This window comes from Oncorhynchus nerka, linkage group LG12, assembly GCF_034236695.1.
Source record: "Oncorhynchus nerka isolate Pitt River linkage group LG12, Oner_Uvic_2.0, whole genome shotgun sequence".
NCBI classification, from domain to species: Eukaryota; Metazoa; Chordata; class Actinopteri; order Salmoniformes; family Salmonidae; genus Oncorhynchus; species Oncorhynchus nerka.
In genome coordinates this window covers 55,231,432-55,244,242 of record NC_088407.1, presented here as the reverse complement: position 1 = coordinate 55,244,242, position 12,811 = coordinate 55,231,432, and the positions used below count along the sequence as shown (strand labels likewise).

At 49.4% G+C, this 12,811-nt stretch overlaps 1 protein-coding gene across 5 annotated transcripts in view; it reads left to right on the top strand.

Annotated features, from left to right (window-relative positions):
• LOC115138387 (palmitoyltransferase ZDHHC14-like) overlaps window positions 1–12,811 on the top strand; it is a 108,342-nt gene that overhangs the window by 80,179 nt on the left and 15,352 nt on the right. For all 5 annotated transcript variants that reach the window (XM_065025655.1, XM_065025654.1, XM_065025653.1 and 2 more), the window contains 4 exons: window positions 4,468–4,605; window positions 5,804–5,852; window positions 7,230–7,332; window positions 9,350–9,459. In XM_065025655.1, coding sequence (XP_064881727.1) covers window positions 4,468–4,605; window positions 5,804–5,852; window positions 7,230–7,332; window positions 9,350–9,459 — 400 coding nt within the window. The remainder of the gene's footprint in view (window positions 1–4,467; window positions 4,606–5,803; window positions 5,853–7,229; window positions 7,333–9,349; window positions 9,460–12,811) is intronic.

Sequence of the window (12,811 nt, the reverse complement as noted above, 5' to 3'; positions counted from 1 at the left end):
TTAGTAAGACACCCCCAATAAAGGAGTGGTTCTGCAGGTGGTGACCACAGACCACTTCTCAGTTCCTATGCTTCCTGGCTGATGTTTGTCACTTTTGAATGCTGGCAGTGCTTTATTTATTTATTTTTTTGGCGGTGGTAGCATGAGACGGAGTCTACAACCCACACAAATGGCTCAGGTAGTGCAGCTCATCCAGGATGGCACATCGATGCGAGATGTGGCAAGAAGGTTTGCTGTGTCTGTTAGCGTAGTGTCCAGAGCATAGAGGCACTACCAGGAGACAGGCCAGTACATCAGGAGACATGGAGGAGGCCGTAGGAGGGCAACAACTCAGCAGCAGGACCGCTACCTCCGCCTTTGGGCAAGGAGGAGCACTGCCAGAGCCCTGCAAAATGACCTCCAGCAGGCCACAAATGTGCATGTGTCTGCTCAAACGGTCAGAAACAGACTCCATGAGGGTGGTATGAGGGCCTGACGTCCACAGGTGGGGGTTGTGCTTACAGCCCAACACCGTGCAGGACGTTTGGCATTTGCCAGAGAACACCAAGATTGGCAAATTCGCCACTGGCGCCCTGTGCTCTTCACATATGAAAGCAGGTTCACACTGAGCACATGTGACAGAGTCTGGAGATGCCGTGGAGAACGTTCTGCTGCTTGCAACATCCTCCAGCATGACCGGTTTGGCGGTGGGTCAGTCATGGTGTGGGGTGGCCTTTCTTTGGGGGGCTGTATCGCCAGAGGTAGCCTGACTGCCATTAGGTACCGAGATGAGATCCTCAGACCCCTTGTGAGACCATATGCTGGTGCGGTTGGCCCTGGGTTCCTCTTAATGCAAGACAATGCTAGACCTCATGTGGCTGGAGTGTGTCAGCAGTTCCTGCAAGAGGAAGGCATTGATGCTATGGACTGGCCCACCCGTTCCCCAGACCTGAATCCAATTGAGCACATCTGGGACATCATGTCTCGCTCCATCCACCAACGCCACGTTGCACCACAGACTGTCCAGGAGTTGGCAGATGCTTTAGTCCAGGTCTGGGAGGAGATCCCTCAGGAGACCATCCGCCACCTCATCAGGAGCATGCCCAGGCGTTGTAGGGAGGTCATACAGGCACGTGGAGGCCACACACACTACTGAGCCCCATTTTGACTTGTTTTAAGGACATTACATCAAAGTTGGATCAGCCTGTAGTGTGGTTTTCCACTTTAATTTTGAGTGTGACTCCAAATCCAGACCTCCATGGGTTGATAGATTTGATTTCCATTGATAATTTTTGTGTGATTTTGTTGTCAGCACATTCAACTATGTAAAGAAAAAAGTATTTAATAAGAATATTTCATTCATTCAGATCTAGGATGTGTTATTTTGGTGTTCCCTTCATTTTTTTGAGCAGTGTATATACACGGGACGGGGCAATCAAAACAGACATCCCACTGCTACGCCATCTTGGATCCATATTGGACATATATTTCTATGTCCCTTTGTGTTTGTGTGCTCTGCATGTACACGTAGCTAAAAGCTGTGTCATGTCACACGGACATCCCTCCATAGGAATGTTTAATAGAGCTATCTACTGCTAGGGTGTTCCCGACCGATCAACCATGGGCCTCTCAGCCTCCTCTCCAGGCCTGCCAGAGCCTCAGTAATCACTGCTCAGCCTCCACAGAGCCACTGTCTCCCTCCTGTTGTGTTCTCCTGTCCTGTACCCAGAGACGGTTCCCATATGGCCAGGGATTTATGGGCTCATTAACGCCTAGCAGAGCCAAGGAAGATAGATGATAGAACATGAGAACAGAACGTTTCATAACTCACTGTGTGAATCACCCACCGTGGCGTGTTCTGTTGTGGGGAGGATGGAGCTGCATGTACCCACTGAACAACAACTTTCTCGGATTCCTTCTCTAGCTCCCTCTATCCATCCTTCTCCACCCACCTGCAGTGCAGTCTCTCCTATCCCCTCTGTTTGTCATTCTGACTGTGGCAGAAAAAACAGGCCACCCCCCGAGGCAGTGGAGGAAGAAGCAGGAGGATTTGCTTCTCTCTTCCACACGAGCGGTGAGCCTGCTCTCTCTAGGCTTCTTCTCTTTCTGTCTGGCCTGCCTGAGATTCCGTGACTTGCCTAGAGGTCTTCTCAACCTCCTCGACACAGAACACATGGCTGTGAGGAGAGGCCCTGCCAACTCCTGTCTTCCTCTCCTACTCTACCCAGCTCCCTTCATCCACTATTACCTCCTCATAACATTCTCTGTTTTTCTCTCTTCCATAAGCTTCTCTCCCAGTTCCCAGATACAGCATGCAAATTCTCGATCATCTTGACATAGCTTGTAGCATGGAGATTTAAACTGCAGGTATCGCAGAGATGTTTATTTGATTCGTGTTCCAAATATATAGTATTTACACAACAGTTTAAAGCTCTGAACAGTCAGCCTGGTAACACTACTGAGTGGTGTCTGAAGCAGTCAGCCTAGTAACACTACTGAGTGGTGTCTGAAGCAGTCAGCCTAGTAACACTACTGAGTGGTGTCTGAAGCAGTCAGCCTGGTAACACTACTGAGTGGTGTCTGAAGCAGACAGCCTGGTAACACTACTGAGTGGTGTCTGAACAGTCAGCCTGGTAACACTACCTGAAGCAGTCAGCCTGGTAACACTACTGAGTGGTGTCAGCCTGGTAACACTACTGAGTGTTGTCTGAACAGTCAGCCTGGTAACAATACTGACTGAACAGTCAGTGGTGTCTGAACAGTCAGCCTGGTAACACTACTGAGTGGTGTCTGAACAGTCAGCCTGGTAACACTACTGAGTGGTGTCTGAACAGTCAGCCTGGTAACACTACTGAGTGGTGTCTGAACAGTCAGCCTGGTAACACTACTGAGTGGTGTCTGAAGCAGTCAGCCTGGTAACACTACTGAGTGGTGTCTGAAGCAATCAGCCTAGTAACACTACTGAGTGGTGTCTGAACAGTCAGCCTGGTAACACTACTGAGTGGTGTCTGAAGCAGACAGCCTGGTAACAGTGAGGAGTGGTCTCTGAACAGTCAGCCTGGTAACACTACTGAGTGGTGTCTGAACAGTCTGCCTGGTAACACTACTGAGTGGTGTCTGAAGCAGTCAGCCTGGTAACACTACTGAGTGGTGTCTGAAGCAATCAGCCTAGTAACACTACTGAGTGGTGTCTGAACAGTCAGCCTGGTAACACTACTGAGTGGTGTCTGAAGCAGTCAGCCTGGTAACACTACTGAGTGGTGTCTGAACAGTCAGCCTGGTAACACTACTGAGTGGTGTCTGAACAGTCAGCCTGGTAACACTACTGAGTGGTGTCTGAACAGTCAGCCTGGTAACACTACCGAGTGGTGTCTGAAGCAGTCAGCCTGGTAACTATACTGAGTGGTGTCTGAAGCAGTCAGCCTGGTAACACTACCGAGTGGTGTCTGAAGCAGTCAGCCTGGTAACACTACCGAGTGGTGTCTGAAGCAGTCAGCCTGGTAACACTACTGAGTGGTGTTTGAAGCAGTCAGCCTGGTAACACTACTGAGTGGTCTCTGAAGCAGTCAGCCTGGTAACACTACCGAGTGGTGTCTGAAGCAGTCAGCCTGGTAACACTACCGAGTGGTGTCTGAAGCAGTCAGCCTGGTAACACTACCGAGTGGTGTCTGAAGCAGTCAGCCTGGTATCAGTACTGAGTGGTGTCTGAAGCAGTCAGCCTGGTAACAGTGAGGAGTGGTGTCTGAAGCAGTCAGCCTGGTAACAGTACCGAGTGGTGTCTGAAGCAGTCAGCCTGGTAACAGCTCTGACACAATGGACTCCATTATAATGGTCCTCTCCATCTTGTCAGCTCCAAGTCCTCACACAGTCACTCAAGTTCCTAATGGAGGTCTCATAGGATGCTATTATCCATGTGCCCACAGTATCACTCATTCACAGACCAACTCAACTCAGCAGCAGAGTTTGGATAGCCTCCCTCCCTCTCCTCTGTTTAATAGGTTGTGTTTGAATAGGCAGCAGAAGCAGTCTGAAAGAGTAGCAAATCATGCCAGGGCTCAAAGGGAATGCTTACTTCCTGAAATGTACATGTAATGTGGATCACTTCCATTTTAATCACAATTCACATTCTGCCTGGGAGGTTTAGGTAGGAGTTTGGTTGAGTCAGGAAGGCACGGTGCTGTCTGTGTGTGACAGGTACTTGTAACTCAAAATAACAACCTTTTAATTTGGCATCAAGGTGGCAACAGTAAACTGTGTGTGGGGCATGGTTTAAACTGTGTGTCTGTGGTGCTTTGAAATGGACTGCTGTTTTCAGAGGCATTACTTCACCTGCCTTTGTACCTGCAGCCAGCTTCCTCTCAATGGCAGGTTGGCAGTGACTCAAAGCTCTAGTAAACTCTTGTTTGTGTGTGTGTGTATTTCTTTCCCAAATGTTGTTGCACTTGCTTAATGTGTCTTTAATGCACGTCTTTCTGTCTCTCCCCGCAGAGCGTTTTGACCACCACTGTCCGTGGGTGGGGAACTGTGTTGGGAAGAGGAACTACCGTTTCTTCTACATGTTCATCCTCTCCCTCTCTTTCCTCACAATCTTTATCTTCGCCTTTGTCATCACACACGTCATCCTGCGTAAGTAGTGACCAATAAAGAGCACACACCTCTTCCTCTTCATCCGGTCCTGGTTGTGTTGGAGCAGCCAACCAGCAGGCTGTAAGTGGGCGTTGTGAAGCCCAGCACTATTCTGGCTCCTTACCATGTGAGATGATGTGTGGGTGGGAGAGTGGGTGGGTGGATGGGTGCTGGGCTGGGGAAAACGAACAGAAGAAAAGACAGACACCGTTAATCAACAGAGAATATTCTCTGCACTTCATGTCTCTTTTGTATCCTTCTCCAGATTGTGAAATATTGACTTTGTGGGCATATGGGTGGAACAGAAATAAAACTCTCCCTCTTTCAGAGACGTCTGCTCTGTTAGATTGTCAGCCCCCATCTCGACAACCAGGTTAACAAGCCTCTCTCCTGTACAGCCCATATACTTACCGTCGTCTTCTCAGAGGAGCTGTGGAGGGCACCCAGCTAGAATCACCTGTCACTGTTATGGATGAGACGAGAAACACGGGGATCAATATGTCTCTGGTGACTGAATTTGGCTAGATGGCCATATTGGATTGTGCTCCCTCTCCTCCCCTCTCTAGCCTCCCTTTCCCCAGATGGCAGTTAAAATGGAATGGCAATTAAAGTGGGTGTGATCTGTCTTGCTCAGCCTCGTCATACTTGCTGATGTCGCCCATTTGGTTTGAAGAGAAAAGCTACCGGGTGTTTATGGCGTATGATATCCAATCCACCCTGCACTGTTCAACGGAAACCTAGACACACAGCACACTCTGTAGGTTTATCAGTCTGTTCGGTGCCAATACAGGCAGGTACCCTCCTATCCGCTGCTCTCTGCACATCCATATACCTACCCTATCTGTCAAAGCGCTTCACTGTAGACTAACGGTGTTGTCTCTTTTTGAGAGAGGCTCTCACTCCCTAGCATTGTGCGAGATTCAGATAGTGTTGGTTTGACATACTGGTATGTTGTATGTAGTCAGCTTTGAGGGTGTTGGGCCCTATCCCCTACCAGCCTATAGTACATCTGATTCACTCCGTTTAAAGTCGAGCTCTGTGGCTGACCTAATTGCCAGCTGTGATATACCGGGTAATTTGCCAGTGATTTGAATGCGAGGAATCGGATTAAAGACGATTTTAAAGTTCCTTTTGATTTAAAAAAAAAATGTTTGAATGATGAACTGTCATTAAACTCTCCTCTTGTCTCTCTCTGCAGGATCCCATCGATATGGGTTCCTCAACACACTCAAAGACAGTCCTGCAAGATATCCTTTCTTGCAATAGTGATCTATATGTAAAGTGTGTGTGTGTGTGTGTGTGTGTGTGTGTCATGTTACCGTTGATCTCAGGCCTGTGCCATTCCCTGGCAATTGCGTTTTACAGTTGCTAAGTGCAAGTGCCAACTTCCACTCCCTGTCTCTGCCATGCTGTGACCTGTTCTGTTCCTCAGCCCTGCTGTGCATGACAGTTGTCCCCGATGACTCCTACTCTGATAGGCTTACATAGCCTCTGTCTCCCAGGCTTTCTCTCTCTCTCTCCCTCCCTCCCTCTTCATCTACAGTATATCTCTCTCTCTACAGTATTTGTCTCCCTCCATCCTCCCTCAGCGTTGCTGCGTTCCAAACAGCCGGATTTGTCGTGTCGTGTCCACCCCAGAGGTTGACAGCTGCCTGGGGTGGAGAGGACGAGGAGGGTGACTCTAGCTGACCCTGTGGTTGACCCTGTTGTCATTACTGTCCGAAAGGCTGCAGAAGCTAGCTCACCCGTAGCCTCTGCACAACAGTACTGGGACCAATTTGGCATAGATGTATTTTTCGAATGCTTTTTAGTTACGAATCGTCTTATGGAAAGCCTCGCTATTGTGCCGTCCTTACAACTCTTCTGTAACCTCTGTTAACGCAAGGTCATAGTCACCCCTCCCATGCCGCTTATTTCTCAGACGCTTGTAGACGGTATTCTCCATTTCAGTGTCGCCAATAAGCTGCCGGTCTGTCCCTCTGTCTGCGGGGGCGTGCTGCTACTCTCTCTCTCAGCGAGATACGGAGCACGCCGTGCCTGCTGGGGAGGAACCGCGTGGCGGGCTCGGCTGATAACACAACAGCCTCGTCTCCTACGGCAGCACAGAGCTTTCAAGATGAGGCCTGATAACATCTCACCAATCTGCCGTATGTGAATGGTGACCTCTCTGCTTGTCCTTGAGAGAGAGAGAGAGAGGAGGTGGCGTGAGAAAGTAATCCTGGAGTAGACAGTCATTTGATTAACTCTGTCTTGCCCGATGTCAGTAAGCCACTGGCTGTATGTGCATGCAGAATGACATCGGCAGCCCAGGGGAAGCTCCGTTACATAACTCCTCTCGTCCTGAGATACCACTGCTCCTTATTCTGATCATGCTATTGGATGCTACTGTTTCGCTGTGCCACCACTGCTGTTTCCAGTCAAATGGACATAGGGCCAGGACAGGCGTTGGCAGCAGGTCTATCCGTAGCTGTTGGTACTGTGTGTAGGCTTGTGTCCTTTCTTCTACTCTGCGTTTGACGTGTGTCTGTCAGGGAGAGAGAGAGCGGATGTGTTTTTGACTCTCTCAGCTGTAGCATATTGACTGAGTGTGTGTGTGTGTGTTGGTTCCTTAACCCTTTGGTCACTGTGCTGGAGGTGGTGGTGTGTTTCTTCTCTGTCTGGTCCATAGTGGGGCTGTCTGGATTCCACACGTACCTGATCAGTTCCAACCAGACCACAAACGAAGATGTGAGTACATGTACACAACACACACACTTCGCGCTACACCACAAATTAAATAGGTGTTTAAGTGGATTCCTCTTAAATTTGCTGAAGTTCTTGTCTGTAAAACATCCAGTACCTACAAGGTTCCTCCATTCCCCCAGCCTTCTCCTGTCTGCTACCAGATTACACATAGACACTACTAGACCCCCAGCCTTCTCCTGTCTGCTACCAGATTACACATAGACACTACTAGACCCCCAGCCTTCTCCTGTCTGCTACCAGATTACACATAGACACTACTAGACCCCCAGCCTTCTCCTGTCTGCTACCAGATTACACATAGACACTACTAGACCCCCAGCCTTCTCCTGTCTGCTACCAGATTACACATAGACACTACTAGACCCCCAGCCTTCTCCTGTCTGCTACCAGATTACACATAGACACTACTAGACCCCCAGCCTTCTCCTGTCTGCTACCAGATTACACATAGACACTACTAGACCCCCAGCCTTCTCCTGTCTGCTACCAGATTACACATAGACACTACTAGACCCCCAGCCTTCTCCTGTCTGCTACCAGATTACACATAGACACTACTAGACCCCCAGCCTTCTCCTGTCTGCTACCAGATTACACATAGACACTACTAGACCCCCAGCCTTCTCCTGTCTGCTACCAGATTACACATAGACACTACTAGACCCCCAGCCTTCTCCTGTCTGCTACCAGATTACACATAGACACTACTAGACCCCCAGCCCTCTCCTGTCTGCTACCAGATTACACATAGACACTACTAGACCCCCAGCCTTCTCCTGTCTGCTACCAGATTACACATAGACACTACTAGACCCCCAGCCTTCTCCTGTCTGCTACCAGATTACACATAGACACTACTAGAGCCTTCTCCTGTCTGCCCCCAGCCTTCTCCTGTCTGCTACCAGATTACACATAGACACTACTAGACCCCCAGCCTTCTCCTGTCTGCTACCAGATTACACATAGACACTACTAGACCCCCAGCCTTCTCCTGTCTGCTACCAGATTACACATAGACACTACTAGACCCCCAGCCTTCTCCTGTCTGCTACCAGATTACACATAGACACTACTAGACCCCCAGCCTTCTCCTGTCTGCTACCAGATTACACATAGACACTACTAGACCCCCAGCCTTCTCCTGTCTGCTACCAGATTACACATAGACACTACTAGACCCCCAGCCTTCTCCTGTCTGCTACCAGATTACACATAGACACTACTAGACCCCCAGCCTTCACCTGTCTGCTACCAGATTACACATAGACACTACTAGACCCCCAGCATTCTCCTGTCTGCTACCAGATTACACATAGACACTACTAGACCCCCAGCCTTCTCCTGTCTGCTACCAGATTACACATAGACACTACTAGACCCCCAGCCTTCACCTGTTTGCTACCAGATTACACATAGACACTACTAGACCCCCAGCCTTCTCCTGTCTGCTACCAGATTACACATAGACACTACTAGACCCCCAGCCCTCCTGTCTGCTACCAGATTACACATAGACACTACTAGACCCCCAGCCTTCTCCTGTCTGCTACCAGATTACACACAGACACTAGTAGACCCCCAGCCCTCTCCTGTCTGCTACCAGATTACACATAGACACTACTAGACCCCCAGCCTTCTCCTGTCTGCTACCAGATTACACATAGACACTACTAGACCCCCAGCCTTCTCCTGTCTGCTACCAGATTACACATGGACACTACTAGACCCCCAGCCTTCTCCTGTCTGCTACCAGATTACACATAGACACTACTAGACCCCCAGCCTTCTCCTGTCTGCTACCAGATTACACATAGACACTACTAGACCCAGGCAGCAAGTTGAGTTTTTCTCTAGAGGATCGTTGGTTGCGGGGAAGACAGCCAGATCTCTTAGCTTTGACCTCATTTATTTCAAAGCAGTTTGCCTCATCACTCACCCCTTTTTTAAAGTTTTAAGTGCTCTGTCACTGCTCTCTGTGACTGTTGTGTTTCTGTTTCAGATCAAAGGGTCGTGGTCGTCTAAAAGAGGGAAAGGCAATTATAACCCTTACAGCTACGGAAACATATTCACCAACTGCTGTGCAGCGCTGTGTGGACCCTTACCACCCAGGTAAGGACGGGCCTGTGTGTGTGTGCTTGCCTATGGAACACTGGCATTATTTTTTTACTTCCTAAAAATGTAACATATGGCCAGGGTTTGGTAGGTTACTTTCTAAATGTAATCAGTTAGTTACTATGTACAGGTCCAAAATTGTAATCAGTGGATTACACAAACTTGGTAATGTAATCCGATTACTTTCCTATTAAAGCACCTATACAGTCTTTTTAATTGTATTCTTACATCACTGTATGTCTAATAGATCACTGTGTTTATTTAATGAAAATAGCTCCAAAATATATATTTTTAAAATAATTTATTTCCCTGAGCCTTTAGCCTGTCTGATCGTGTGGGCGTTAGGAAACAAATCTGAAGATGTTTACATTCAGAGCCGTGATTGGCTTATAGGATGGTCTAGAGCCCACCCCCTTACCCAGATGAACAGTCAATGGTCTATTATGCTCTGGTCATTGTGATGTCATGATGGGGGCCAAAAGTTCTTAGCAGGCTGAAATTCCAGGCATTTTGTTTTCCAAACAGCTCTTACACAAAAGGCACTTTCATAATTTTCACAATTTGAGTGTTATTTGAACCTCATGGTGTTGAAATGTAATGTTTTTAACTACACTGCCCCTTGAAGAGGCTTTATTGAAGACTAAAAGGATCCATCAAACTCATGTGGCGTGTCATCATAGTGGTCTGTCTTGTGGTCAAGACTCACTCAGGTGGAGAAAAAAAAAGAAAGTAATTTCCTGCATTGTCAGAAAGCTAAAAAATAGGCCGGTCACAGAGTTGATCTTGCGGGACTAGAGAGCCTGCTGTGAAATCATCTAGCGTCTCTCATTCAGACCTCTGATAGTACCGAGGATTTCAGCACCTCCCAGTGAGATCAAACTATGCAGATGGATAACAGATGTAGTAATCATTGTATCTATAGAATCTTTGCCAATCATGGATTGATTGCTTATTAACTGGCCTCATTCAACACTTCATAGCTGAAACCCCATTCCATGACTATTCAGACCTGTGGTCTGCTTCCCACTCCCAACGTGCCTCTCCTCATGTTCTACACACTCTCTGTGGTGGAGGCTCTGGTTCTACACTCCCAACGTGTCTCTCCTCATGTTCTACACACTCTCTGTGGTGGAGGCTCTGCTTCCCACTCCCAACGTGTCTCTCCTCATGTTCTACACACTCTCTGTGGTGGAGGCTCTGCTTCCCACTCCCAACGTGTCTCTCCTCATGTTCTACACACTCTCTGTGGTGGAGGCTCTGCTTCCCACTCCCAACGTGTCTCTCCTCATGTTCTACACACTCTCTGTGGTGGAGGCTCTGCTTCCCACTCCCAACGTGTCTCTCCTCATGTTCTACACACTCTCTGTGGTGGAGGCTCTGCTTCCCACTCCCAACGTGTCTCTCCTCATGTTCTACACACTCTCTGTGGTGGAGGCTCTGCTTCCCACTCCCAACGTGTCTCTCCTCATGTTCTACACACTCTCTGTGGTGGAGGCTCTGCTTCCCACTCCCAACGTGTCTCTCCTCATGTTCTACACACTCTCTGTGGTGGAGGCTCTGCTTCCCACTCCCAACGTGTCTCTCCTCATGTTCTACACACTCTCTGTGGTGGAGGCTCTGCTTCCCACTCCCAACGTGTCTCTCCTCATGTTCTACACACTCTCTGTGGTGGAGGCTCTGCTTCCCACTCCCAACGTGTCTCTCCTCATGTTCTACACACTCTGTGGTGGAGGCTCTGCTTCCCACTCCCAACGTGTCTCTCCTCATGTTCTACACACTCTCTGTGGTGGAGGCTCTGCTTCCCACTCCCAACGTGTCTCTCCTCATGTTCTACACACTCTCTGTGGTGGAGGCTCTGGTTCTCACTCCCAACGTGCCTCTCCTCATGTTCTACACACTCTCTGTGGTGGAGGCTCTGGTTCTACACTCTCTCTGTGGTGGAGGCTCTGGTTCTACACACTCTCTGTGGTGGAGGCTCTGGTTCTACACACTCTCTCTGTGGTGGAGGCTCTGCTTCCCACTCCCAACGTGTCTCTCCTCATGTTCTACACACTCTCTGTGGTGGAGGCTCTGGTTCTCACTCCCAACGTGCCTCTCCTCATGTTCTACACACTCTCTGTGGTGGAGGCTCTGGTTCTACACTCTCTCTGTGGTGGAGGCTCTGGTTCTACACTCTCTCTGTGGTGGAGGCTCTGGTTCTACACACACTCTCTGTGGTGGAGGCTCTGGTTCTACACACACTCTCTGTGGTGGAGGCTCTGGTTCTACACTCTCTCTGTGGTGGAGGCTCTGGTTCTACACTCTCTCTGTGGTGGAGGCTCTGGTTCTACACTCTCTCTGTGGTGGAGGCTCTGGTTCTACACTCTCTCTGTGGTGGAGGCTCTGGTGGAGGCTCTGGTTCTACACTCTCTCTGTGGTGGAGGCTCTGGTTCTACACACACTCTCTGTGGTGGAGGCTCTGGTTCTACACTCTCTCTGTGGTGGAGGCTCTGGTTCTACACTCTCTCTGTGGTGGAGGCTCTGGTTCTACACTCTCTCTGTGGTGGAGGCTCTGGTTCTACACACACTCTCTGTGGTGGAGGCTCTGGTTCTACACACACTCTCTGTGGTGGAGGCTCTGGTTCTACACACTCTCTCTCTGTGGTGGAGGCTCTGGTTCTACACACACTCTCTGTGGTGGAGGCTCTGGTTCTACACACTCTCTCTGTGGTGGAGGCTCTGGTTCTACACTCTCTCTGTGGTGGAGGCTCTGGTTCTACACTCTCTCTGTGGTGGAGGCTCTGGTTCTACACTCTCTCTGTGGTGGAGGCTCTGGTTCTACACTCTCTCTGTGGTGGAGGCTCTGGTTCTACACACTCTCTGTGGTGGAGGCTCTGGTTCTACACACACTCTCTGTGGTGGAGGCTCTGTTCACACTCTCTCTGTTCTACACACTCTCTGTCTCTCCTCATGTTCTACACACTCTGTGGTGGAGGCTCTGGTTCTACACACTCTCTCTGTGGTGGAGGCTCTGGTTCTACACTCTCTGTGGTGGAGGCTCTGGTTCTCACTCCCAACGTGCCTCTCCTCATGTTCTACACACTCTCTGTGGTGGAGGCTTCCCACTCCCAACGTGTTCTCTACACTCTCTCTGTGGTGGAGGCTCTGGTTCTACACTCTCTCTGTGGTGGAGGCTCTGGTTCTACACTCTCTCTGTGGTGGAGGCTCTGGTTCTACACACACTCTCTGTGGTGGAGGCTCTGGTTCTACACACACTCTCTGTGGTGGAGGCTCTGGTTCTACACACTCTCTCTGTGGTGGACACACTCTCTCTGTGGTGGAGGCTCTGGTTCTACACACTCTCTCTGTG